The 27,596-nt window shown below is 41.4% G+C and overlaps 3 protein-coding genes across 9 annotated transcripts in view; 1 reads left to right on the forward strand and 2 right to left on the reverse strand.

Moving 5' to 3' along the window:
* The window catches only part of RANBP9 (RAN binding protein 9), a 49,447-nt gene extending 36,915 nt beyond the window's left edge, over positions 1-12,532 (forward strand). Inside the window, exons 8-13 of one of the 3 annotated variants that reach the window (XM_030552485.1) lie at positions 1,035-1,225; positions 3,244-3,391; positions 6,142-6,263; positions 9,450-9,601; positions 10,575-10,686; positions 11,553-12,532. In XM_030552485.1, the coding sequence (XP_030408345.1) occupies positions 1,035-1,225; positions 3,244-3,391; positions 6,142-6,263; positions 9,450-9,601; positions 10,575-10,686; positions 11,553-11,683 (856 nt within the window). In that variant the 3' untranslated portion in view covers positions 11,684-12,532. The remainder of the gene's footprint in view (positions 1-1,034; positions 1,226-3,243; positions 3,392-6,141; positions 6,264-9,449; positions 9,602-10,574; positions 10,687-11,552) is intronic. The other 2 variants (XM_030552486.1, XM_030552487.1) reach the window with 2 other exon arrangements.
* A 1,510-nt stretch (positions 12,533-14,042) lies between these two features.
* NOL7 (nucleolar protein 7) lies at positions 14,043-26,398 on the reverse strand. The gene is made up of 8 exons (XM_030552495.1): positions 26,166-26,398; positions 21,072-21,132; positions 19,703-19,761; positions 18,987-19,018; positions 17,660-17,729; positions 16,207-16,328; positions 16,049-16,126; positions 14,043-14,642 (listed from the first exon to the last, which is right to left on the reverse strand). Exons 1-8 carry the CDS (start codon positions 26,348-26,350, stop codon positions 14,566-14,568), a joined length of 684 nt encoding a protein of 227 aa, XP_030408355.1. The 5' UTR covers positions 26,351-26,398; the 3' UTR covers positions 14,043-14,565.
* Positions 26,399-26,769: 371 nt separating this feature from the next.
* Positions 26,770-27,596, reverse strand: part of SIRT5 (sirtuin 5) — a 30,919-nt gene continuing 30,092 nt past the window's right edge. For all 5 annotated transcript variants that reach the window (XM_030552491.1, XM_030552492.1, XM_030552493.1 and 2 more), the window contains one exon: positions 26,770-27,582. In XM_030552491.1, coding sequence (XP_030408351.1) covers positions 27,507-27,582 — 76 coding nt within the window. In that variant the 3' untranslated portion in view covers positions 26,770-27,506. The remainder of the gene's footprint in view (positions 27,583-27,596) is intronic.

The raw sequence follows: 27,596 nt of genomic DNA on the forward strand, positions 1-27,596 counted from the left end.
ACGGTGTTATCCACTGTCAGTAGACCAACTCTGAAGCCCCTCCTCCCCACTCAGGGGCACTGCTTAACAATCTCCTAAAGTGGAGCACTCCCAGAGACACTCCTTGAAGAAGATACCTTATGCGGTAACTGAGGTTCTTGGAGATGGCTGTCCCTGTGGGTGCTCCACTATCCTCCCTCCTCCCCTCTACTTTGGAGTTTCAGCCCAGTTCTCTCGGGTAGAGAAGGAACTGGGGCAGTTGGCTGCACACCACTATGTAACTGATCAGAGCAGTGTGAGACAGCTCTGGTGCATGCGCAGCCCAACCAGAGACTACTACCACAAATCTTCGATTACGAGCACAGGGCATCAAGCACCTAAAGTAGAGCACCCACAGGGACAACCATCTCGAAGAACCTGAGTTACTGCAGAAGGTGAAAACCCTTTTCTCTTTCTGAGGAAAAAGTTTAATTTAAAATAGAACATTTAATATTTCTAAATTTTCCTTTTTAAAAGATTATTGATAGTCAAAATTTATTCTTGCAGGATAAGGTTCTTGCTTTTCCAGGTCCTCCCCACAAATCAGTTATTTGTTCTCTTGTGGTTACGTTCTGGTTGGATACTCTAACCTCACAATCTGAAGACTGAGAATATACCTACACTTATGTGCGCTACACTGGTACAGCCAAAGCTATTACATTGTAGCACTGTAGTGTAGGCACTTCTTACATTGACAGCAGGGTTTTTTTCATCAGTGTGGTTAATCAACCTCTGAGAAGCAGTAGCTCGGCCAACAGAAGAATTCTACACTGATGGTTAGATCGACCTAACTATGGCTCTCAGAATGTGAAATTTTTCACAGCCATTGGTGGCGTAGCTAGGTTGATCTAGTTTAAGTATAGACCAGGCCTAAATCTCTGACATTGAGTGCTTTGTCAGTGAGTAAAACTTTGTTTTCAAGATTTAAACATTCAGTGCAAGTAGAAGTAATTTATCTGAAATTCTGAAGTGGCATGTCTTCTCTCTAAATAATGTTGTCTTTTTTAATTGTTTAGGGTGCGCCAGTTTATAGAAATGGTGAATGGTACAGACAGTGAAGTGCGATGTCTGGGCGGCCATAGTCCAAAATCACAAGATAGTTACCCTGTAAGCCCTCGATCATTTAGTAGTCCTAGCATGAGCCCCAGCCATGGAATGAATATTCACAGTTTAGCAGTGAGCAAAGGAAGCAGCACACACTTTTCTGGTGAGTCAAACTAGGGGAAAACCCCACACTGTACTGAGATTTTTCTTCAATTCTGAATGTCAAGAAAGAATTACAGACCTGTCAGATTTGCATATTAAGTTTTCTAGTTTAACATACTGAATTAGTTACCCAGAGGGAAGTTTGTACTCATCAATTGGCTGGTTTAGGTGATGTCAGTCATTTGCCAACTGGAAATAGTGCGTAGCTGAAGTCCAGTCATCAAAATATAAATCCAGCTAGGTGAAAGTAAAGGCTTGGGCAACCAGCTAATACCATGATGTATGTCACTTGGAGACTGGTTCCAAATATTTTGGGAAGTCTTCTGTGTAGTAGGGTGGTTTTTGGCATCTAGTATGTGGTTAGCTGCTTGGAGGTGATTCTAGGGTGGAACTTAAGAGTGAATCCCAAATGGCACTGCTTTTCCCTTGGCAGGGGACCCACTGTATTCCACCTCCCCCATACTGCCCCATTTGATCTGCTGACATGACCAGAAGCTACCATCTCCTTCAGCCTAGGAATGAGCATGGATTATAGGGCATAGAGAACAGACAGTCACTGGTAAGGAGTCCCAGAGCAGTGCTGTGCTGGTATTAGGAGTTGGTGGTCAGGCAGGTCAAGTTTCTGACTTTCTGCTGACAACCAAACTTCAGTTGATGCTGCTCAGCTCTGCTGAGGGTGATCAGGCTGTCTTAAGCAAACCTTTAACTTAAAAGAAAGACTTGAATGTTTCAAGGCTTCCAATTCAGTTTAAGTAATAATAAATATTTGAGGGGAGGATTAGCTTTTAAAGTGCAAGTGGGTTGGATAGAGGGAGAGATTAGGCTCTTTGAAAGAGAGTGGAAGTTTTGTATATCTTCACTGAACCCAGTCCTCTTTCAGCGGTAGTTGGTGTCCCTCTGTCCACTTTCAGTTCAATTCTGTTATAAAATCTAAATTGAGGCCAACTTATTGTCTTCAGTCTAGTTTTCCTTAAGTAGAAAGTGAGAGTTAAGTGGCCAGTGTGGGGGACACTGCTGCTGGAAAGGCAATGGCTGTCGTGGGAAGGGACCGAAGACCTTACGAAAAGTTAAACATGTAGCTATTATAATATTCAAATAGAAGGTATTTATAACTTGTATCCTGTTTCTCCTATCTTCAGCTTTGAAAGTTTAGTAGGATGTGATGCAGAAAAATCTCCCAAAACATTGACTTTCTATTGTTTTGAAGATAAAGCCACACCTAATAATAATAAATCTGTGCAAAGTTGTATATTAGTAGTGGCTGATGGATTTATTGAATGGCAGATTGAAAGTGCTTGTGATCTATTGCTACAGTAGAATATATGGAACTCCCATTTTCAGGACTTGATAAAATAAAGTATCAAATTAGTACACATTTAATGTATCTGCTTTTAAATTACAGCTTTCCTCAATTAAATATTACTGGGGAGGGATGAGGTGTTTGCGGGAAAGAGTAGTACATCAGGCTGGAGTGATGTTTAACTAGATGTTTTGCTGTTTAGCAAATTGTAATTCTCCATCAAATTTTGATCCTCATTAATCATTTGTTTAGCTGATAATATTGAATATACCTTCAAATTACTGAACTTACATATGAAAACTAACATAAAAATAAGTCTTTGTAACAGCTGTTATACAAAGCCAATTAAGATAAAGTGTAGCCATTAAAAACCAAGGCAGACACTAGCCCACTCATGGTTTTCAGATACTTTCTGAATGGTATATTCCAAGAAAAAGGTTTGTAGTTCCTCTGACTTGTGCATTTCACTGGGAACCTTTGCTAGTGAACTGAAAATGTAAGCTGCTGTTCTTATTTGCCTGTTAATTTTATTACCTGGCCTCTTTACTGTGAAAGCCTTAAATGTGTTTCAAAGGCTTGAGGAATGGAAGCTAGGTATGTGGAATTATTTGATAAATCTACTGTACATGAACAAATCAATCTTATCCTTATTTCAGAAATGTGTACATAAAATCACAATTTGTAACTGACTAAGATTATTAAAATATTCTTTTGTTTAGGTTTTGAAAGTAGTTGCAGTAATGGAGTAATATCAAACAAAGCACATCAGTCTTACTGTCATATTAAACACCAGTCCACAAGTTTGAATGTACCTGAACTCAACAGTATAAATGTATCAAGATCACAGCAAGTTAACAGCTTCACCAGGTGAGTAATCTCCCAAACAGATGTCTGATCCACCATGATGCTAGTTTTTGTCATAAACATCTTTATTTTGCACTGCAGAGAGCAATTTTTATATGAGTTTTTAGGACCGAGGCACAGCATGGGTTTTTGAGTACTCACTAATAGTTGATAAAATGGGATGGGATGAGGGGGTTGGAATTATTTTCTCATATTTTTCATTAAATGTATTGTGATACTTTCACCTTTAAGACTCAGTACAATAGTACACATATACTGTTCTGTTAAATGAGTAAATTGGGAAAAGGCAAATTGTTTTAACTGTGACATTAGAGACATCATCAGCTTTTGTTCTCAGACCAGCTTCTTCTGGTCATCACACTTCTCCCTTCATCTTCTGGTCTGGTGCTTATTCAAAATCATGTGTGAGGACTTGAGTGACAAACGTATTCACTGCTTTTTATTCATTGTATGCAGATAAGATTGAGTGAAATGTGGATTCTCTTGTATGTGTAGTACATAACCGCAATGGCTTGCTCTAAGCACTAGATGTGTGCGACCCCTTTGCTTTTAATGGGTTTGCAAATGTCAGAGGTGGTAATGCTAAAATAGGTATAACCGAACCTAATTTGGCCTGTTAAATGTTTATTGCCGGTGCTGGGTGAGATGGACAGAACCAGACTTCAGAGTGCAGGAGGAGTTTATGGACCTAGTAGGTGGAGGGAAAGCATTTACTTTCGAAACAGTTATGATGACAAATATGGAATGACTACTTCGAGTGCTTGCACATGTCGATTTCATGTTAGTTGTGTGCGTGCCCTGCATATAGTCACCAAATTTTTTTCCCCTCAGTGGTACCTGTTTTTTCTGGAATAAGCTATATCCCTCAGAGCTAGTATTCCAATTCTGGAAGTTGTCCCACCAAGTTTCGTAATGCCAATTAAGTTATAATTTTCTTCATATATCATGACCTCCACTTCATCCTGCTTGTTCCACATGCTCCTTGCATTTGTGTGCAGGCCTTGAAGATATATTGCCGATTGCCCTGTTGCTTTCTTGCCTTTTTAATACAATTATGGTTTCTGGTCCCTTCTCCAGAAATTAAAAAATTAGCATAAACAGATGAGGTTCCAAAAACATGTCTTTGTTTCAAGGAAGTGTTTTGTCTTAGCAGTTGTCTCTGCCAAAGGGCTGCATGAACTCCAACCCACCTTTTGAAACTTTTGTAACATGCACTACAGCTCATCATTTACAAGGGACCTTTTTCTCCTGATGTTAAAAAGGTGCTGAATATTCCCTAGTAGTGAAATTAGTTGTAAACTGGATTTCTTTTAGCCTTAAAAGCAGTGGCTGAGAGGAAGTGCATCTTTAAATGGTGCTTTTCATAACTGATAACAGAATGAGCTGGAGTATGCGGTTACTATGGCCCATATTTTTAAAGGTATTTAGGCATTGCCTGTCGGTGTCTTCTAAGTGCCCAAATTCCTTTTGAAAATGAGATTTAGGCTCCTTCATCATTTAAATGTTGCAACGCCTAAATACATTTAAAAATATGGGTTTGTCTGAGGCTCCAGCCCTTGAAGGCATTCTGTTCAACCAGAGCACATGCAGCTTCCAAAGAGTGCCTTTGTCCAGTGCCATGAACAGAGATCTGTCATGCAGGCTTATGCTCCGTGTGTTTTCCGAACAAGATTCTTTTGTGTCTTGTGCCTGCTTTGGCTGACTGGGTTTTGGTTCTTTCCCCAACCTTGTTCCTCTGCCCTCCATCTTATTCCTGGTATTGCTTTCCAGTCTGAGTGAATAATCTGTGGACTGAAACTTGCTGAAAGAACTGCATTGTTTTACCTAAAGCTGGTGTTCTCCAAATAAGCTTCATGCTTGCTTGCCCTTTGGTGTAAAAAATAAAATAGAGAACCGGAATAGCAGATTTGCTCAGCAGTTGAAGTATACTTCCTACCGCTTGTGACCAAGTACAAAACGCACATTGGAATTTCTGTGTATAATTATCAGGGATCCTAGAAATCAGTTTGCCACAAAAAAATGAGGAATTTGCATTTTTACAGTGAATCTTTAGTTTTTACATTTTGTGAAAAAATAAAAACATATAATAGAACCCCGTTTACCCAAGCCTCCATTATCCAGCTCTCCATATAAACCAAACTGGGGCTGAAGGGCTCTGGTTTCACTAGAGACCTGTCAACCGGGCTGAAGCTCTCTGGATTATCCAAAGTTTTGATTATCTGATCTGGCCCCCGGTCCCAATTAGATTGGGTAAACAGGGTTCCACTGTATCAATAAAACATATTGAATTTACATAATATTATGGCTAGAGAAACTAAAGGTCAACTTTTCATTTTAATTGTGGAAAAACAGATTATTTTTATCCAAGATCTTTTTTATCAAGAAAAACTAGGATCTCTGATAATTATCTCTAAATTAGCTATATGTAGTAACATGTATTTTAACAAATTTCAACAAAATAGTAAAATTAACTTTTCACATCTCTTAGCACCAGAGATCTGTACTACCTCATGCTGAGTGTTAATGTATTTCCCATTGGCTATTGGGTTGGGGCAATCCAAAATCCCTGATGCCTGTGTAGTTAGTTGTTGTGAATAAATCTGTGGTTAATTATTACTGATCCAATGCGATATTATTTAAAAGGTGATATTTTGACTAGGGCAGACAGGAAATTGTTACGGTGAAACTGTAAAGCGGATAAGCAAACCAAAGTGTTTTTGAAGTTAGTGATATGTTTTTTCCCCGTTTCTCAACAGTGATGTAGACATGGAAACAGATCACTACTCCAATGGAGTTGCAGAGACTTCATCCAATGGCTTCCTAAATGGTAGTTCTAAACATGATCACGAAATGGAAGAATGTGACACAGAAATGGGTCTGCAGTGATATTTCTTACATTTTTAATAAAAAGTGATGGCAACAAGGTTATGTTTTTACTTGCAATGCTTCCCAAATTGAAAATTAGTGACTTAACTGAAATCTTAACTTTCCATTTTGCTAATATTGTACTATATGTAACTCTTTTAACTCTATCTGGCATGATGTTAATCTGAAAACAAGCAGGGGAGAGGGGAATATTGTAATAGATACTTTAAAAAAAATAATCAAATAACCGGCACACAACTTCAGTTGGAAACCATCATGCTTTTTGTTTAGTTCATTGATGTTAGCACTAATTTTTTCCCCTGAAAACTCAACACTCATTGATAGCATTACAACCAGTATCTGTTATTGGACCAACTTCTGTTGGTAAGAGACAAGCTTTCCAAGAGCTCTTCTTCAGGTCTGGGAAACAAGATTTGAACAATTTGTTTAGCATAAGTAGTTAACACACATTTCAAGGGACCATTCATGATGAGGTGGCCTTTTAATACCTCTCATAGAGAGAGAAGGAAGTGAGGGGCAGGAGAGAGGTGGTTTAGTGGATTACAGATTGTTGTAGTAAGCCATAAATCTAGTGACTCTGTTCAGTCCATGATTTTTAGTGTCTAGCAGAGTAATGAATATAAGCTCTCAGGCTTGTCTTTGAAACTGTTGTCCAGGTTTCCTTGGAGGATAAGGACTGAGAGAGGGAGCTCTTTAAGTGTTCACCCACAGTTGATATGGTGTCTGTCTTTTATCGTTATGCTTGTGAGAGTTCATTCGAGAGTGTAGTGATTGTCTGAGGTTTCACCCACATAGTTGTTACTGGGGCATTTGGTGCACTGGATGAGGTATACCACATGTTTTGACAAGCATGTGTAGAGACCCATGAGTATGGAAAGGTATATTGATAATTGTAGCAGTGGGGATATGTTTGCAGGTTTTGCATTTTGTTCTGGTGCTTCTTTGAGTTGGTGTCTCCTGGTATGTGGGCAGCTTGCATCTGATGAGCTTGGAGAGGTGGTGGTGGTTGGTGGTTTGAAAGCCAAAAGAGGGGGTTTAGGAAAGATTTATTTCAGGATGGGGTCCCCAAAATGGCCTACACTAAAGAATTCAGGAGATGTTTTAGGACAATCTTCTTTTCTCTATGGACAAAAACAGGAAGGGTTGATGAGATTGAAATGATTCTGCTTTCCACAAAAGAGAAATTTCATATTTTCCACATTTGACTTACAGTCCTACTTTAAAAAGTAACTGTCTAAAAATGGCCCAATCTTTCTTACTCATCAGATCTGTTTAGTGTTCATTCATACCTGTTGACTTGAGTGACACGTAAGTTTAACAGCTTCTTTTAGAGACAGCACAGCTAAGAGGAAGTTGTTAACTAAATTTTAATTATAGGTCCTATCAAATGTACCTGTGCAACCATGCTGAAGGCATTGAGGGTTACACTGGTGTAAATGGGCCATAATTTGGCCTCACTAAATCTTTCATACTCTTCATGTGTGAGACAGAGAGAATCCAGTTTGACAGTCAATTCCTGTATTTGCAGGGCTGCGTGTTGGAAAAAAACATTTTTTTTTAAACTTCAAGTGAGACAAACATATGAATTTTTTTTGTAGACTTTCAGAGTACAACAGTTCTTAAAAAGATCTGTGAAACTGCTCTAGTCTCAGAGCATACACTAGTGCTGTTCTGCAGCTTCCCTAGTAAACTTAACACAGTACTTCTGTTCCCAGTACTGAAAGAGAGTCATCTGAATTCTCAGTCTTACCCTGTATATTACATTGCTGAAACTGAAAAACAAGATCTGGTTTGTGTTGAAAAACCACTTCTTTACTCTCTTGCAGCCTTTTCCACAGAGGCTTTCTGTGATAGACATGAAACAGCTGCACAGGGCACAGAGTTGCTTTTTTTTAATTTAGTTGTTTACAGCCTCTGGAAAATGAAGTCTTAGACTGGGCTCCAGCTAGCAACAGACATCGCTGCTTCAAGACTCATGGGTGTTTCACTTCTGTAAAAGAAATGTGGCTTCTTGGACTACCCAGAATACTTTACACCCCCCAGTTTGAGAACTATTTTATGCTATTTTGTTTTTTGAAAATTTTCCAATTTCTCTGTAGAGTAATGTATACATGAGTGTGTGATTGAAGTAACCAGAGGTCTGTTTTGGAGGTGACAGTTCACTTAAGATAATTGTGGTAAAAATGACTCTTATAACTTGCTGGACACTATTAAAAGCTAGACTGTTATTATCACACGCAAATTATGTAGACTAGACTAGTTTTAAAGGGATAGGGAGGATGGCTTTGTGGCTAAAGCACAAGTCAGAGTTGGAGATCTTAATTCTGTTCCATAGCCACCCCTGTAATCTTAGTAAGTCAAATAACTTATCCCTATTTTTACAGATAAAGAACCTAAGGTACGGAGAACACTAATCTCGTAACATGTTGCAATTGATTAATGTTCATAAAGTGCTTTGAAATCCTTTGGTGGAAAATATTAGAAGTGGGAAGTACTATCACCTGTAATTGTGCCAATTTTTAATGCTCAAATAAGATTTAAAAAACCTCCAGTTTTTAGCCAGTACCCTTTTATGATCTGAGACTTAAGATTAGTTGACATTTATGCCTGCTGTAATATTTTTAGCTTTTTCCCCCAAGGGTCCTGTTGATTCCTAATAACTATGAAGTGACAGTGGACTTGCAGACATAAAGCACGTTTCTGGGGGTAGCTCTGTAGCAATGTCTGAATTGTTAACCTTCTTGTTTTGACAGTTCAGAATTTGTAATGCTGGGTGCTAATGTGAACAGGCAACTGGAATTGTTGTCCCCCTACCCCCCGCCTCTCCCCAGTAGAGAATAGGCTTCCTCATTAGACTTGGTCTTTGCAGTGTTGCACCAGTTTAACTAAATGTGCCTTCAAACCAGATGCATGAGGTTTTTGGGCATTTTAATTAAATCTGTTAAACTAATGCCTTTTCTATAGGTAGAGACTTGAGTAATTATTTAAATAGCTCCACAGCTGTGTATTGTACACCAGCCAGTGTGCCAAGAATCCTGCTCCCGAATTGCTTTCATTCTGAGATATCGCATATCTGCTCCGGATTACATGAATTAATCCATTGGCAGAAACTTACTAGTACGGTACATTTGTACTGCCATACTGTATTAGTGATGATGGTTTGTCATTCTTACAGAAGTTGACTCAAGTCAGTTAAGACGTCAGCTATGTGGAGGTAGCCAAGCGGCTATTGAAAGAATGATCCATTTTGGAAGAGAATTGCAGGCAATGAGTGAACAGCTGAGGAGAGAATGTGGCAAAAACACAACAAATAAGAAAATGCTAAAGGTATGGCAATATTTTACCTTCGTGTTTTTGGTGACTGCACTTCCAAATGGAATTTTGCAATATCTGCTGCATTGACCAAAGCTAGTTTTTTGCTTCTGTTTTTTTCTTCATGAAAATAAGAGCTATTGCAATATTTTTCTATTCTGAGGAGCATGGCTTCCCATCTTCTGTACAGCAGTTTTATAGTCTGAATATATAAGGTGAACATTACTCTGGCAATAGGGTAAGTGACATATGTTTAAAATTCTTTCTTAAAAACTCCTAGATTTAAAAATACAAGACACATAGTCTCCTCCTCAAATACAATAGATCACATAGTTGCCTCCCAATAAATCTAGAATGTGGACTACATATGTGCCATTTTGAGTTCCGGTAGGGTAAATATTGGACCCAGTGAAGCAGCAGAACACGAGTGCTCTATCAAGGGAGAATACACGTGTGTGAAATGTTTTCTCTCTTTGAGTGGGTGGGAAGCATACAGAAAATCTTTTTGTCAGGTTTTTTTTCTCCTTATTTCTCCATCTGCTTTTTATTGTTACATGAGACTAGTGGAAAATAATTCCCATAGAAAAACCATATTGAGTTTTGCTAGCTGAAACAAGCACTGTATTATAAATACAGTTTTTAAGCCTCTTTTGCTCTCCTGGTCACCAAATACTTTTTATCTAAGTCCTTTTCACACATTGAAAATAACTTTTTTTAGGTTTTTCTAATATAATGAAGTTGCAGGTTGCTCGGCTAAATGGTATGAGCTGTTTTCTTAACTACAGTATTGGGCACATGCCCATATCACACGGTATCTCTGTATGCTGATGTAGTAACAAAGTGCATTTGCAGCCTCTTATAGCAAACACCTAAATTTTAGTTCTACATTAGAATGAATGAGGAAAATAGCTTTTTATGTCAATACTAACTGGATCCAGCATGTGAGTTTTAGATGGAAGATTAGTGTTCAAGTTTTGTTTTCTAACAGGATGCATTCAGTTTACTTGCATATTCGGATCCTTGGAGCAGTCCAGTTGGAAACCAGCTTGATCCAATACAGAGAGAACCTGTGTGCTCTGTACTTAATAGTGCAATACTAGGTAAGTATATATGTTTTTTGCTTCTTGGCATGTTTGTTCAGGCAATTGCTGCTTGTAAGCACAAATGACATTGCATTCCCTAAACTTTTGCAAAGGACTGTGTATTCTGCAATAGGTAGAGTTGAATAATCACTGTACCTGGAATAAACTGAGACAAAATCCGCAAACCAGAGTTATGACAGACTTGAGTGTTGAAGACCCATGGCACAATGGACAACCCCAAAACTGAACAGATTACATCAGCCCCGTGAATTACGGACAGTGCATTGCAGAAGAGAAACAATAAAATTCTGTGATGTTGCTTTTGCAACAATTTATCGTAAAACCCTGGTATTGGGGCCAAAGTCCTCATTCGTGGTTATTAGTGCCACAACTATATTGCTTTGCTTCTCTCAGAGAGTACCAGAGTATATATGCCTTTCACTATTAAAGTCAGCAGTTTTCAGATTACTACAGTACAAGTTGATAATCGCAATGCAGTTATTTCATGTATAGGCAATGCTGCAATATCCGAAGCCATTCTGTGGTAACTTGGCAAATAATGACTTACGGGCAACCACAGTTCATCATACAGCAAGACTTATCTTTTGATAAATATCTAAAACCTCATGCACAAAGGAAATGCAACAGGTTAATGATTTCAAACAATTGGTTTGTGCATGTTGTATTATACATACAAACTTACCTAAATCACAGATTCGCAGTTTGTTACTGTATAGTTGAAAGGCTTACAGTGTGTGAAACTGGGTACATCTTTAATCTGTTCCAGCATGCCAACTCCATTCCTAGTACTGTTTCCTAGAAAGTGATTTACATGCTAAATTTTTAAAGATCTGTTACACATCTGCATTATTGTATCTTTTCAGAGACCCACAATCTGCCAAAGCAGCCACCACTTGCCCTAGCAGTGGGACAGGCTTCACAGTGTCTAGGATTGATGGCACGTTCGGGAATTGGGTCGTGTGCATTTGCCACAGTGGAAGACTATCTACACTAGCTATGCATTTGAAGATCTCAAGTCTGTATTGTGGCATATTCAACATGGAGGTAGATCAGCTCTGCTGACTGGAATTTGGATCTTTTAATTATGTACTAAAGACAGGTCTGTCGCTTTGTTGCTTCCTAGTTTACAGCATGATGCAAATGATTTTCTAACTTAGCGTTAGGAGAAATTTTCCATCTTTAACCTCTTAGACAACTAAGAGTTAAAAGTATCACTGATAATGTCAGACATCCAAATTGACAATTACCAATTCTTTAAATGATTGTTCAGAACAAACCAAAAATCCTACCACTTTGAGGTGGGGCAGAAGAATAGAAAATGTTGTGGATGTGTTAGCATGTGGGTGATGTAAACTTCAAGCAGGATGACTTGCCAACCTCCACCCTCATTATTACATAGTTCAATCAGTGTAACTTGCAAAATGCATAAACACCTGACAGTTTGGATATATAGTGTTGATGGGAAGAAATATTTTTTAATGTGTACTGTAAAACTTGAAATACTCAGGAGCTGAGTGAATATGTTTGTTGCTACTTACAATCCCTATCTGTTGATCTTAGTAGTTTTTGTTTTAACATGGTCTTTTCAACTTTCTTTGTTTAACTACAGACAACTTCTGTTATAGACTCACCAGTTTAACTGTTGTATAATAACAGTATTACATGTCACAGTGTGGTTATGACCTCTATTTATATAAAAACCAAATATTAGTCAATTTACAGTCTTAATTTAATCTTTGTACACCTTGCATTTTTAAAAGTGCTTAAATGAGTACTATATTGCAATAAAATGTAGTGATATCATAATTAACCAGCCATTAAAAACTTACTTCTACAGATATTAGAAGCATGGATTTGTATGCTACACTGATTCTACTTTCTGTTCTAGCTTTTGAAACTGATGTGAATTGACCACTTTAATGATGTACAGGGCAGAAGCATCAAGTAATTGTAGAAAGTTTAAAATAGCTTAAAGCTGCTTTCTCATTAGCAAAATCCTGCCTGCTTCCAGATGTTATTGCTTGGGATATACTCCAGCTTCCCCAGTCTTTGGGCTGGGGCTAGTTGACTGAAGTTTCAGCTGAACATGCCAACAAGTTGTGAAGTGCTGTGAGGGAGCCACCAAGGAAATGCTTTCAACCTCCTACTTGTCCTAAAATATAAGACTGAATTTAATCAAACCCAAATAGCACTGCCACTAGATTTCAGAAAAGGAAATGTAAAAAAGATGCTAGTCAGACTCTGAATTTTAATTTCTGTACTTATATTAGTCAGCAAGAAAGCTAGTGAGTCACAGAAGTTATCCCAAAGTAAGAAGTGTGACTAAAGGGCAACAGAAACAAACTACTGCAGGTAAGGTAGCGTACTAGAAGGGAATATGAAAAGTGAATACGCAGCTTGAAAGCAACTTCACAGAAAGCCTCTAAGGCAATGCAGTGAGTCAACGGGAGGCAGCAGGAATGATCCTGCTAATTCAACCAGGAAAATTAACATACAGCCTCTGTTAACACAGTTCTAGTAAACTAGATGCATAATTTTGCTTGAGACTTATTTTGCCTTTTGTGCTTTAAAACAGTTTGACAGTAGATAATGCAGGAGGTGGCAGGAATATTGCCAAGGATTAGCAACTGCCTGAGAGAGAAAACAGATCACCTTTCAACATGGCAAAAGGTTAAAGTGCTAGGGCATAAGTTCCCTCCTAACCCTGGTGGTGGAATATTAGATTTGTGAAAAGCTGGTGAGCAGATAATTTGAGGACTGAGAATCTGGCCCTTTATTTGCGTCAAGTCTAATATAGAGCACTTCTATAGAAAACATTAAACTTGAGCTCACAACTGAGTCTCTGAAGTTGCTGTGTAACTTCATTCTGATGGCTGTTTTCATCTTTTATGAAGACCAGGTTCATCACTTGCTTCAAATTCCCCATGAATTGCAGATATGAAAATCTGCTCTGGGAGACTAAAAACAGCCATCATCGGAAAAATTAAAAGTGATTTCCTTGCATAGCCTCAGACCTTTTTCACCTTGCCTGTGTGCTAACTGAAATGAACAAAGGCTGAGAAGTAGGGGGAATCTGTGGTGGGTATGGTACAGAAGCAATCCTTGCTTTGTAACCTGCAGTAATGACAAGCCCCGGACCTTGTCAAACTGAAGGTTCATGGAGGCAGTGTGGTAGCATCACAGCTGATTCAAATGTCCTATCCTGTGACCTCAGGTACCATTCAGTTTCAGCATGGATGGGGCAGACTCCCTTCAAAATAGCAGTTGCACTTGGCGTGGGCAGCCCAAGCAAGATTCTGCTTGCAGAAAACATCAACCAATACCTGGACACACTTTTGCATAGTAAGAAGATATACTTAAAATAGCATTAGGTTTTATTGTCTTGATACATTTTGGTAAAATAGGTTTTATTGTCAATTATGGTATAATGTACAAGAACTACATTTTGATAGATGCAGGGTGAGTATGTCAGCTAGATATTGATTTTAAAAAACGATTGATTTCTCAGACATCAGAGCAGTGGTGGGTTTAAGAGAAAGAAAGGTATTTAGTGATGTGGAAAAAAAGTATAAAGTTGCTGAAGGTTAATCCATGTTCAGACTATCACCTTTTTTGGTCCTCCACTATTTTTTAATTTAAATAAAAATATACCAGAGCCTACCAAAAACATCTCTAGACAAATAAGGTGGCTGCTGGCCATAGTGAGTGCATAAAACTTTACATGTTTATGCAGCGATGTCTTTGGGTGTGTGGTCAAGTGGCTGTTTCTTGCATTTTAAAGCAGTTACAATTAATTTCTATTTTTAGGATATGTTAGCTTTACAGACAAGCAAAAAAAGAGCCAGCATGTTCCTTGGCAAATTTCATTCATGTCCATCATAGAGGGCTTTTCTTTTTCTTCTTAGACATCCAGTATTTTTTAAAGTGCTTAGCTTTCTGTTTTTTCTCTTTTCCTAAAAGCAAAAAAAAGTAGTATGAAGCTGCAGGTTCTGTGGTATGTCCAGGTAGCCTTCATTTGTAATTATAAGGCTCCATAGCACTGAGTGCCATTTAGTCTGAAATGCTGTAAAAGGGGCTCCATTTTACAGTAATAGGAGCAATGTGGTACTATAGAAAATCTTGTGACTTAGCATGTACTGTGGCAGAAGATTGCCATGTCAAAATCCTGGTGCATAGTGAAAATAATACATCAATAGGAGCACAAATACTTCTCCACCTAATGGAACATTGAACAGTATTTTGTCTAAAAGGCAGTTACAAAACAATAGCTGACTCAGTTGCTTTCTTCATTTTGAAGCCCACGAGTATTTTACACAAACCTTCAATTTCTGTTGCTTGCTTTCTTTAATGAATATGCACAAGACAGTACACACTGTCAATCTTCCTTTCCCCTCCCCCCCATACTAATTTTTCCAAACATCTCCAACTTTATTCCATGTAAATTGTTGTTCTGGCCCCAGTGACTCCAACTGCTTCACCCTACTCTAAAATGCCTAGCCGCATGGATAAAAGGATATTATTCTTTGCTTTCGGTCCCTCTTTAAGGGGCTGAAGTAGATGTTTTGGGCTTGTTAATACTAAGACATACACATTTTACGTAGTTATTCCCCCCAAGTTTCACATTTAAAATGCCCACCTAGGCCAAAAAAGACAAGTTCAGGGCCTCAACATCATCCTTACTGTGAGAACATTGTGAATTCAAAATACCATGTTGCTAAACAAACTCCATCCTTTGATATACTGAACATTCACAAATCAAGAAAACAAATGCTTTGACCAGCAGTTAGAAAGGAATAGGTTTTATATTCCTAATCTCATTATTTTTGGCTTATGTGTATAAAATGTTAACAAGAGCTAACTTTCCAGGTTAGTACCTGAAACTATTTTGTTTTGAAGTAGCAGATTCTACCTAACACATTTAATAAAGGAAATTTTAGCCCTGCTCCTACAAAGCACTCTTATCACTACAGTTATAAGCCTATTTAAATAGGTTCAGGGCCCTAGTTCTCAAAATATTGACTTTTGCCCATAGTAAAACAGTATCAGGCACATTAAAATTGCTGCACCTTGCCACCTACTGTTGTCTCTCTCTGCACTTCACCCCCACCTAAATTGTCATGTTCCATACAGCGTATATAGTTTAGCTTTCCCTTCACCAAAAGGCTCTGAAGCACATTATTACAGTAGTTTAGTTCAGATTTATAAATATTAAACTACAACACTTTTCCAGACTCTGTACTGTTAGCCAAACCCCTGAATGGCTAGTTTTTGTCCTCCCTTTAGCTGATGAATTTATCATACTCCCTATTTAAAATGTGCAAAAACAGCTAACAAACTATTTCGGATTCATTGCACTTACCCCAAGATTTGTTCACAAACTGAACTGCAGCTTTTTTAACTGGACTCTTCTTGTTTGCAAAAGAAAAGAACTGGTTTGCTGAAATAAATGAAAGGAGAAGTTGGTCATAGGGGCAGTGATCAAAGAGATACAAAATGACACCTAGAAGAGTTATTTACCAGTTGTTCGGTTGGTGCCTGGTCCATATAGATGACTCTGTATAAAGTCTTTGGCCACTTTTTGGTGCTGGCTGGTTAGATCTTGGTCTTTTAAGCGTACAGCCATATAGCGTCCTTTCAATCTAGTTAAGTAAAAGTTAAAAAATAAAGTCACTTGTTTAAAACCCCCAAACAATATATGTACTGGCCAACATCTTGATACAAGAGCTGCTTTTACTGGCTTCTAATTCCTAAAACATGTTCCAATCATGTAATATTTTTTATATTCATTAGAAAACCTTTCAGCAAAATTCAACACTATTTTTATATTATCCCAGCATGGAGAGCTCATATCAGTAAGTCTCATATACACATCTTTTCACTGAGTTCAACAGCACCAAAAATGATGTCTCTGCCTTTAAAGTTGCGGAAGCTTAAAAATATTCCTGACAAAAGCCAGTACCAACTACTCTCTAGACTCATATCACCAGCTGGATGCTTAGACCATGTCTGAATAATTTTGGTATTTTTTCTGTGGGATCCTTCTCTTCCATTATCCCACTGCTTCCAGCAAGGGGACTTGACTGTGCATGAGGCATCATTTTAATCCCTCACTACTGTTGTACGGCATGATAGCCAGGTCATATGCATAGTGCAGGAATCTTAACCCTTCTTTTCTATATTTGCAGATGAAATCTGAGATCTCACTGCAGCACTCAGAGTGACTAGGGGAATCCATGCACACAGGCAGGCTTTCCAGGCATAGTTTTCACTGTAGACTGAAGAGGAATTATCTGTGTCATGAAGCTCCTGACAAAAGGGAGAAGGAAACTTACAGGATTGTTAAGACAAACAGTCGGCAAAGATAAGCTTGCTAAAAACTGCTATTACCAAAAGGCACACATTTCCCTCCACAGCATGTCAATGACATGTACAGTTATCAGCCACAGGGCCTCTCTCAATATTCCATCTCTCTGCTGCTCCAGATTAAGCCTGCTGTCTCTATATACAGACCAACTGCAGCACATTCACATTTCAAACAATGCATGGTGTAGTTTCATTGTAATACCTACTCACAGCCACATATTGCTTCAAAAATAGCACAGGTGTGGGAGGTGCTAAAATGAATTGTTCTCAGGAGACCACTTCTGACTTACATCAAAAGGTTGTTAGAGGGGTTCTGCCCAGAGGTTTTTTGTCAGAGGGAGGAATGATACGGGGTGCATGGAAGTGTGGGGATTCCATAATAACCCAGGGGATGCCAATACCCCAATATTAATAAGACAAAGAAAGTGTTCCTTTCATTATCAATGAAAAAGCATTCTACTGCAGGAAAGAGAGGTCACTCACTTGAGATGGCCTGTGTCAAAGTGACATGACTGAGGGGTAGAAGTATGATTTCAAAGTAGAGTTCAAGCCCTTCAAGATTTTGACCACAGTAACGCTTTAGCTGAACTGGAGCTACTTAACATACCTAACAACCCGTTTTTTTCCTTTATTGTTCCGTCTCCTGTTACGTACTTCATTCTTCTTTCGATTTTTACCTAAAACAGATGCAATACAGTCAAACTATTTCCACACACTGTCAATCCACAGACAGTAAGTTAAACTGATCATAGATAAGCCCTTGAGAAAAACAATGCATAGGTCTTTGATTGAACCAAACAGTTCCAGAAGCAGCAGCTCATAACAGTAAGAGGTGCTGCCTTCAGAACAAGGCCATTCAGGCAGAGTAGAGGACAATACAGGCTTTGGAGGGCACACCTGTAAATGTGGTATCAGAGCTTAATGATCACCTTCCTGAACAATAAGCGGGGGCAAGGGGGAATCATTGGTACGGCCTGGTCACAGGAAAGGATGAGAGGCAAGAATCAGTGCAACTTAGCAAGAGACAAAACATGGCTGGATCAATATTTAGCACTTCAAGTTTTGCTATAGTGAGCAACAAAGCTGTAGAATAGAGACATCCTGTAATATTGCACAATGGCTGCGCATAGCCCAGGGAGTCTTCAAATACAGTCCACAGTTGGCTTCATTCCTTGTATCTTAAGAGAATTAAGCACCACCCATGAAGACTGATTTATCAAGAAACCTAGAGTTCAACTCCATTATTGTTTCTAAAGCATTATGGAGATATAAAATTGGGGGTAATGTTTACATAGCTTACAAATTATATTTTTCAAACACTTTGAGATCTGCAGATGAAAGGGGCTACAGTGTCTTTGTGAGTGCCCTGGATTTTGGTTTTGATGAGGTGAAAAGTTTCTCCTCTGTTTCTACAGGGCCATGAGAATATGGAACATACATGGCCCTGCTCCAAGAATCAAGGAAGATAACACATGTATTAGTATAGGCTATTTTATGGTTGTGGTCATTTCTGAGAATTACAAAGATGCAAATACAAAGGAATGCCTCCCATTGTTGGGTCACCCAGAAAAACCTGGTTGTCTTCTACTGATCCCTCTTCTCTACTTAGGCTGTCCAGCTCTCCGAGCTGCTCTATTCTGAACATTTCTTCAGACAACACCAAGTATTTTAAATCAAGCACTTGCACAGCAGGCCTCTCAAAGCAAGAGGACATGAAACTAGGGCCAACACTGATAACTCCAGAAGAACGGAGGGTTAGAGAGGAAATTGGAATTGTTAGGCTGAAGCAACCAGCAATTGTTAAATTCAGGTTTCACTATCACGAGGGATTGCAGCGTCACAGAACAATCTTACTGCAGCTAGTTCTAATACAAAATGGACATGACGTCTGGAACATCATAAAAAGAAATTAATATAAAAAGTTTGTATCTTACCTTGTTTGGTTGTGGCAGACAGGTTATTGTTGCTTAGGAGGGAATGAGAGAGGGTTTTTTTAGAAACGTTATTCTTCACATTTAGGAAAGAGCCTATCAGTCTGTGGTTATGTACAGTTATGTACTTTAAATGTCTGTAACTCCTTACAATATTTACAGGGTCCTAAATAGAATACATACTTTTAAATAATTATTTCTGTATATGATCTTGAGGCTTAAAGATTAGATGGGGATTGGAACAACCTAGGTAACCCTACTAGAACTTTGTCTTTTAGTGCCAGTATGCTGTTGAATGTTCAGAAATACCTTAAATAGTAAGCTACAAAAACACATGCAAAATCCTGTTAATGCCATAAACCATACTCTTACAACAACACAGTTCATCATTAATGACATATACAGGACGAAACAATCTAAGCAACATGACATTTGGATGTAGTTAATTTGATTGTAACCATATCTAGAAAGATACTCTGAGAATATAATTAGAAAACTGATTATGAGGAAACCTCTTACTCTTAGACCTGCAGAGACAATACAGTTATAGGGGAGAAATGCATTTTGTTCTTGCCCACCCATCATCAAAGTTCCAGCCACAGATCCTTTATTACTGCTGATGGGTTTTTTGTTTTTTTTTTTTGCAAGCCAGAAAATACAGCTCAGTCCTAATAAAGTTAGGGCATTGTTTTGTGTATTAGGGCACTACTTATACTTACTTAATCCGTGGTCTTGAAGTTAACTCCTTTAGAACATTTTCAGGAAGTAATTTTCTTTTCTAAAGAAAATTAAGAAAATGCTTTAATAGCTACAACTTTCCTTTTCAAGGCAGTATCTGATGACAGCAAATATGTTATACATATTTTTGAACTTATCCTAAGACGAGTGTCAACAAATATTCAAAACTTTGGTTAACTTCAACACTTGGAGAAAAATCACTTGTTAACTGGGGGGAAAAAAGAGGTGGATTATTCTTACAAGCTCCACCAGCAAATTCAGTCCTGTCTACTCTGCTACAAAGAGTACTGCTGTAAGGAGACTGTGCAGATGTTCAAAATATGTTCATGTGGGTCTCTAGGCTCGGCTACTGGTAAGTAGGTTCTAATTGGTTCCTAGAGATCAGGGGGCTTGGCTCCTTCTTGATTGAAGAAATAAGTAAGTGGTGGTAGTAGCTACCTAGCCCACCAACTGTTGAGTTCAAACAGCCACAGATTTTGTAGATCTTGGTACAGTAGACTCTGCTTATTAGCAACCCCTCAGCGGCCAGCAAAAAGTTGCCATTGTTTGGCAGTTGCCAATAAGGGGAAAGGCAGGTTTGTGAGGCTGCAACCAAGGAGGCAAGTGCTAGAATGTGCTTTCCCTGCCTGCCCTCTGCAAACCTGCACAGGGCAGGCAAGGTAGCAGTGCTGCTATCCAAATGGAGTGGGGGCATTGGAGGCCCACGGGGCTGCACGATACCATTTTCCCCCGCACCCTCTAGGGCTCAATGTGCTTTTTGTCCTTGGGTGCAGGCCCCAGCAGGGTGCAACTCGGAGAACACAGAGAGGGTACCATGCAGTTCTGGCATCTGGACTGCGGCCCCTATCCCTGCTGCTGGCCTGGCCACAGCCTCTCCTCCCCTCCCAGCCTGCAGGCCTTTATCGCCTGTGCACCCTCTGTGACTAGGCCTTGCATGGCTGCAGCAAGGAAAGGCAGGTCCCAATGCTTCCTTGCCTGGCTGCAAGCCTGCCTGTGGTGGGCTCTCAGGGCTGCCTTCCCTGCCTGCAGCCGGGGCCTTGATTTTCATCAAGTGGCACGTGGCTGCCAACAGCCAAATCCCATTCACACTACAGTGGATGGGGTGCGATTGGTTCCTACAGAGTGGTGATATTAATCAGAAGTCGTTAATACCCTGGCCACATTGAGTGGACTCTGCAGTAAAGGCTCCTCCACTCCCACACTGTCCCCAGGCAGGGGGCCGATGGCTCATCTTCCAGGCTTGTGGCACACAAGGACGCCACTTGCCTATAGGCTACATTTCTCTTGCAGCAACCAGGCACAAAGTGCAACCTGGCCTGGCCCAGCCCGGCCCAAGTGGGCCCTCTTTACCTTCTGCTCTTTGAACAACTCCTCTCGCCGCCGCCGCTTCTCCTTCAGCAGCTCCCTGTCCCTGTGGTGGGGGGAGAGAACATGCAGGTCAGAGCTGGTACAATGTTACAAACTGCTACCATCACAATTTGCTGTCTCTGCATCTTTGGGTCCAGGGATAGCAAGTTGTGGCAGATGCAGGTACACTTGTCACAATCTGCTCTCTCTACCTTTCCCCATCCTCTGGTCCAAGGCCAGCAAATTATGATGTATAAGGGTTCACCTGTTGCAATTTGCTTTTCCCATCTTCAGATTCGGGGGCAGCCAGTTGTGATAATTCTGTCACTATTTGCTACCATTGTGAAATCATTTTAAATTGGGGCACAAATAAAATCATTCTACAGAGTTAAACCACAGGGCTAGTGTATGCAAAACCCTGGATGAAGATGATGTTATTTCTTTATTAGTCTCCTTCCATTGTAGTAAGGCCATACAGCTTTTATAGTAAACAAACATTTAATGTACACAAAACACTGAAACTAGTTGAAGACACAGTAAATAGTATATTAAATACTATAAATACTAACCAATAAATTGTCAACAAAAGCTCTTAGGCAGAACATCTACTATTGTTCCATATACAGACACACGCACCATGTCACTGTTACAAATAAACGTGTACTACTGTACTTTGGCACAAACATTGAGTCCATTACTCCCAATCTTATTTCAGATATATTCTCAGGTCTTTGCCTCACTGCTAAAACAGAAGTTGCTTGCTGTGTTTTTAGCTCTCAATAATACCCCCACCTTAGCTACTCCAAGTCAAACAAAACAGAAAGGGCTAGATTCACAAAGGGACTTATGCACTGCAATTAGGGATGTAAAACGTTAACTGACCTTAACCGTTAACACCTGGCCAGCCACCCATATCCCAGCCCCTGGCTGCCTGCACCAGGTCAGACGCCCAGAAATATGGTCTAGATGAAATTACTGTAAGGTGGATGCACAAGTGGTTGAAAGTCCATACACAAAGAGTAGTCATAAATGATTCACTATCAAACTGGGATCCCACAGAAGTGAGTCCTCGGTCTGCTACTATTCAATATTTTCATTAATGAGGGAGGAGCGTATGCTTATGAAATTTGCAGGCGACAGCAAGCTGGGAGGGCTTGCAAGTATTTTGGAGGACAGGATTAGAATTCAAAATGACCATGACAAATTGGAGAACTGGTCTGAATTCAACAAGATGGCAGTCAAATAAAGACAAGTGCAAAGTACTTCACTTAGGAATGAAAAAGCAAATGCACAACTACAAAATGGGGGAAAACAGCTATTCAGTATTTCTGAAAAGGAGCAGGGAGTTATAGTGGATCACAAATTAAATAAGTCAACAGTGCAATGCAGCTGCAAAAGAGGTTAATATTTGGGGTGTATTAATGGGAGTGTGGTATGTAAGGCACGAGAGGTAACTGGTTTGCTCTACTTGGCACTGATGAGGCCTCAGCTGGACTACTGTATCCAGTTCTGGGCACCACACTTCAAGAAAGATGCGGGCAAACTGGACAGAGTCCAGAGGGGAGCAACAAAAATGATAAAACATTTAGAAAACCTGATCTATGAGGAAAGGTTACTGGACATGGTTACTCTTGAGAAAAAAAGATTGAAGAGGAACCTGATAACAGTCTTCAAATATGTTAAGGGCTGTTACAAAGAGGACTGTGAACAATTGTTCTCCATGCCCACTGAAAGTAGGAAAGAAGTAATGGGTTTCATCTGTAGCAAGGGAGATTTAGGCTAGATATTAGAAAGTTGTTTCTAACTATAAGGATAGTTAAGCTCTGGAACAGGCTTCCAAGGGAGGCTGTAGAATCCCCATCACTGGAAGTTTTCAAGGATAGGTTAGGCAAACATGTCCAGGATGGTCTAGGTTTCTTGGTTCAGTCTCCGCTTCGGGTTGGACTTGATGACCTCTTAAGGTCCCTTCCATCCCTACATTTCTGTGATTTTATAATGTGCCCAGAATTGTAGTGCACATGCCTTGCTTCTTCAGCTTTTAAGACTGTCAGTATCCTCTTTCTTTTCAAAACATTTTTCAGTGTTCTCAGCAAAATCATCCCTCACAGCAGATATGTGCATGCTCTTGCACTGATCAGACACTGATGTCACAAGGCTCTCTTCAACAGGTATTTATAACATGTCCCCCCCTTGAGCTCTGATTGGTTCAGCTATAGGGTGATTGGCCTGCCTACAATAAAAACATTACACAGCTTCATAAACAAACAGAGTGTGTCTAGTAACTGCAGATATGCATCTAGCGAAGTGGGTGTTCACCCAGGAAAGCTCATGCTCCAATACATCTGTTAGTCTATAAGGTGCTACAGGACTCTTTGTCACTCTAGTAACTGCCACATCCTATTAGAGAGGCAAGTTGTGTGAGATAAAATCTTTTACTGAACCAACTTCTGATGGTGACAGAGACAAGCTTGTGAGCCACACAGCGAGCTCGTCATAATCTTATGTATGTTTCTGAGCCAGGTGATCGGCCCTGCACTCTACATGTATGCTGAGACACAACATCACAATGTTCTAAATGAGCTGAAAATATTTTAGTTGCAGCCTGACAGACTTGTGTCCTCAATTTTTTGTGGATATTACAATAATTATGGACTTATCACCATAATGTAAAAAAGATGTAAACACAGCATATGCTGTGTTTGTAAGTTAAATTTTCCTGCGAGCACATACCTAATTAAAAAAAACAAGATTCTATCACGTGGTTAGCAAACAGGTAGAGGCCAAAATCAAGAGGACTCTTTACAGTTAAAGCATCTAAAACGTGGATCAATTGGTTAATTATAATAGGATAAAAGTGCCACCACTTTATATGCATTGCTTATAGAGGGGATCACTATACAGCTAGGCCAACATCCTCTGTGTGCCCAGCAGAATGTCCAATGATGCCATTGGGCTTCATTCTCCTGCTCATGAAAGATGTCCTGACTGGTGCAGGAAAGAGAGGAGAGATCACCTTAAATGAGAGGTTCTCAAACTGTGGTCCATGGACCAGCTCTATTCAGGCGGTCCATGGATAGTTCCCTCTAAGGTGCATGCCAGGGCAGCCGCACAAAAGAGAATGAAGGCCCACCCACCTAGTTAGTGGAGCCGTGCAGGGGTGGCTCCAGTAATTAGGTGCCTGGACCCTGGAGAAGACACATATGTAAGGTGATGTGGTGGCCTTGGGGGCAAGAAGGGGTAGGTGGGAGGGGGCAGTGAGGTGAGAAGAGGGGTTGAGGGGAATTTGGGACATGCAGGGTTGCAGCAGCCAGAGAAAGAAGCAACTTTCTCCAGCTCCAGGGCTGCAGCTGCCAGAGAGAGATGGCCCTCCTTCCCAACCCCAGCTCAGGGGCTGCCACAGCGGGGGGAGAGAGGGCACATCCATCGCATTAGAAAGGTAAGACTACGGATATTAAAATGTGAGTTGTGTCCTTTTATTTGTAGAAAAAATTGTTAATTATTATTAGGGGTTTTTTTTATATAGCGCTTTTATCCAAAGTGCTTTACAATAGTTCACTGACAGTACAAACAACATTTGTAAAAATCATGAAGCGGTCTGCTGAGACCCTCAGCAATTTTCAAGTTTCCGCGGGGGAAAAAAAAAGTTTGACAACCACTGGCCTAAATTTTAACCTTAAACTATTTATTGAAATTTTGTCGAATCAAAACTGATACCTGTGGAAATATTGCAAAGGCTTCCCCTACACAGGGCAACAGTCAGAAAGTTGAGTGTTCCACGACTTCACTCCTCTTTGGATTTAAAAATAAAATGAAAATAAAAATAAAATAAAATAAAATAAAATAGAGGATACACCTGGACCATACAAAATCAGGGCCGGGTTAACGTTTCGTGGGCCCCCATAGGGGCAATGAAGCATGGCACAGGGAGGTCAGTCCCCAGAGTGAGGGGCCAGCCAGGGGCAATGGGTCCCCAGAGCGAGGGAACTATTTACAAACTGGCAGTTGCCATTGCCAAATGCACAGTGGTCCGGCCAGTCCTGTGCTGCCAGCATGTCCCTTCCTCTCGGGGGCAGGCCCATGCCATGCCACACAGCTCCCTGGCCCAACACCCCATAGGTGCCAACTCTGTGGGTGATCTGGGGCTGGAACACCACAGAAAAAAAAAGTGTGTGTGCTCGGCACCCAACAGCAACCCTGCAGATCAGATCCTCTCCCTCATCCCCAGTGCCTCCTGCCTGCCTCTGATCAGCTGTTCAGCAAGGGGTAGGAGGGGGCGTGGAGCAGGGGCAGGAAGAGGAAGGGGCACTCGGCAGGGTGCAGAATCACAGAATCTCAGGGTTAGAAGGGACCTCAGGGCTAGTCCAAAACAGGAGCAATACTTGGACAGATTTTTACCCCAGTTCCCTAAATCACCCCCTCAAGGATTGAGCTCACACCCCTGGGTTTAGCAGGCTAATGCTCAAACCACTGAAAAGGTGGGTGGCAGGGCCTTGGGACAGAGCTGGGATCAAGCACCCATGGGGAAGTCAAAAATTCAGCATCTCTGCAACCACTGCCCCCAGCCCCCCAATGCAAAGCCCCCCGCGCAACCCTCCAGGCCGAGACGAGCAAGTGGTGGGCGGGGGAGGGGCAGCCCGCAAGCAGAGCAGGTCGGGGCCCGGCTCCATGACACCCCTGTAAACCCAGCACTGTACAACGATAAACGTGTAAGGCCTGAGGAGTAACAGCGGCTGCCCTGCCTGCCACGGCCACGTCACTTCTGACCGAAAGGGTCCGGCCGGGGCTCCTGGCCTGTAACCGCTGGGCACTAACTGCCCAGGCAGCGCGCGCACACGGGCAGTGGCGGGAACCGCTGTTAGACCCCTCACGTCAGGCGGTTCTAGCTGCTGGCCCAGGCGCTGCAGCCACCAGCTCGTTGTGCGCAGGCTCAGGCCGCACGCGCCCGCTCCGGGCCAGCGCGTTCTGAGGGGCAACGGTTCCCAGCCCGCAGCCGGGGGAGGGGCCGGCAGCAAGTCGTTGTTTTAAGCGACTCCCCGCGCGGGGGAATCCAGGCCCCGGGGCCGGCGCGCGGCGATTCCGGCCAGGTCGGACTGTTACCTCCGCGCGGTCTCCCCGGCTTGTCTCCGCTCGGTCTCCGCCGCGGCTCTCGCCCGCTCGAAGGTCACCTCCTCGGGCACCTCATCCTCCTCTTCGTCCTCGGCGGCGGCGGCCATGGCCATGGGCGGCTCCAGGGCAGCAGCTTCTTTCGCCAGCATCGCGAGCCGCCCCCGCGTCATCGCCATAGCGTCTCGAGCCGAAGTCCCCCCCTTTGACCTCTGGCCCGGAAGCAGTCGCGGGGCCGCCGCGGCAAGACTCGCACTTCCGCTCCCAGCCTGCTCCGCCTAGGCCCGCCCACGTGCCGCGCTCTCCCCGGTCTCGCGCGTTGCAAGGGGGGGGGCACGCCCGCGCGCGCGGCGATACGGAGCTCGAGAGCCGCTGCCCCGGGCCGGGGAGGCTCCCACCAACCAGCGCGACACACTGCCGCGGCCCCTCCCGCATCCCGACCTACTCCCAGCACTTAGACGCGCCGCGGTGAACGTGCCCTGAGCCAGGCTGCAGCAGCGCTGCCAGCGGGAGCCTACGGCTGGAGCAGAAGGAGCGTGTGCGCAGCCCCGCCGAAGCCTGTATTAAGTTATGCAAAGACAGACACAAACCACAGCTCAGCAGTAAAAAGCGGCGTGAGGCGTCAGTGACGCTGTTTAATAACATAACCCATAACAAGGTAACAGCTGCTTAAGCAAAGGAAATAACACAAAGACCATGCAGCTCCCTGGTGCAGCTGGCAAAGCAGCTAGGATGGAAATGGCCCTGGTGCACTGTGCTTCTATCACTGTCACAAACACAAAGTGCAGCACCGCAAGCATACACCTTGCCCTGACATAAATGTTCCCATAACTAAAGTTTTTATTTTGCTTATTTATTTTCAAAGTGCTGAAGTGTTAGCCCCATAAAAAGCTGGTCACTTTCCCTCCTTTCACACAACATCCCTTTAGAAATTTCACCTCTCAAGAAAATGTCAAAGATACATAAGCCTCAAATTGGTTTATAATGAAACCTTTGTAGAGTTCAGATTCATCTAACAGAGCAACCTCCTACTGTAGCCAGGCAATTTTGGAGTCATTCATGACTGTTTTTATGTTTTCCTTTGACAGAAAATATTTTATTCCAACATAAACGTGACCTTTTTTTTAAATTTGGAAGTCCAGTATTTTCCCCTGTTCCCAACCCTCTCTGCCATCACTGTAACTGAGAATCAGGCTTTCTTTGATTAGTTTCATCCACAGATGTAGTCTCCTTACAACACTTAGGTTTCTTCTACAAACATCCATTTCACCTTGTGTGTACTTCTTGATATTCTTAGCAATTTAGTTATTTCCCCTCCCTTCCTCAGATGAATGCTCATGAGATTATTTCACTTTTATGGCGAGCAAGTGCTGGAGGCAGGGTGGTACCACAGGGACCTGGGAAATGAAATCTGAAACAGAAATC

Source organism: Gopherus evgoodei, chromosome 2, assembly GCF_007399415.2.
Source record: "Gopherus evgoodei ecotype Sinaloan lineage chromosome 2, rGopEvg1_v1.p, whole genome shotgun sequence".
In the NCBI taxonomy this organism is placed as follows: Eukaryota; Metazoa; Chordata; order Testudines; family Testudinidae; genus Gopherus; species Gopherus evgoodei.

Excerpts from the sequence above, each read along its gene's own strand:
- NOL7 (XM_030552495.1), bottom strand. The coding sequence starts at position 26,350 with ATGGCGATGACGCGGGGGCGGCTCGCGATGCTGGCGAAAGAAGCTGCT. Across the intron at positions 21,133-26,165 it reads GCCGGGGAGACCGCGCGGAG|GGACAGGGAGCTGCTGAAGG; the intron begins GTAACAGTCCGA and ends CCCCCACCACAG. Across the intron at positions 19,762-21,071 it reads AGTTGTTCAAAGAGCAGAAG|AAAAGAAAATTACTTCCTGA; the intron begins GTAAAGAGGGCC and ends AATTTTCTTTAG.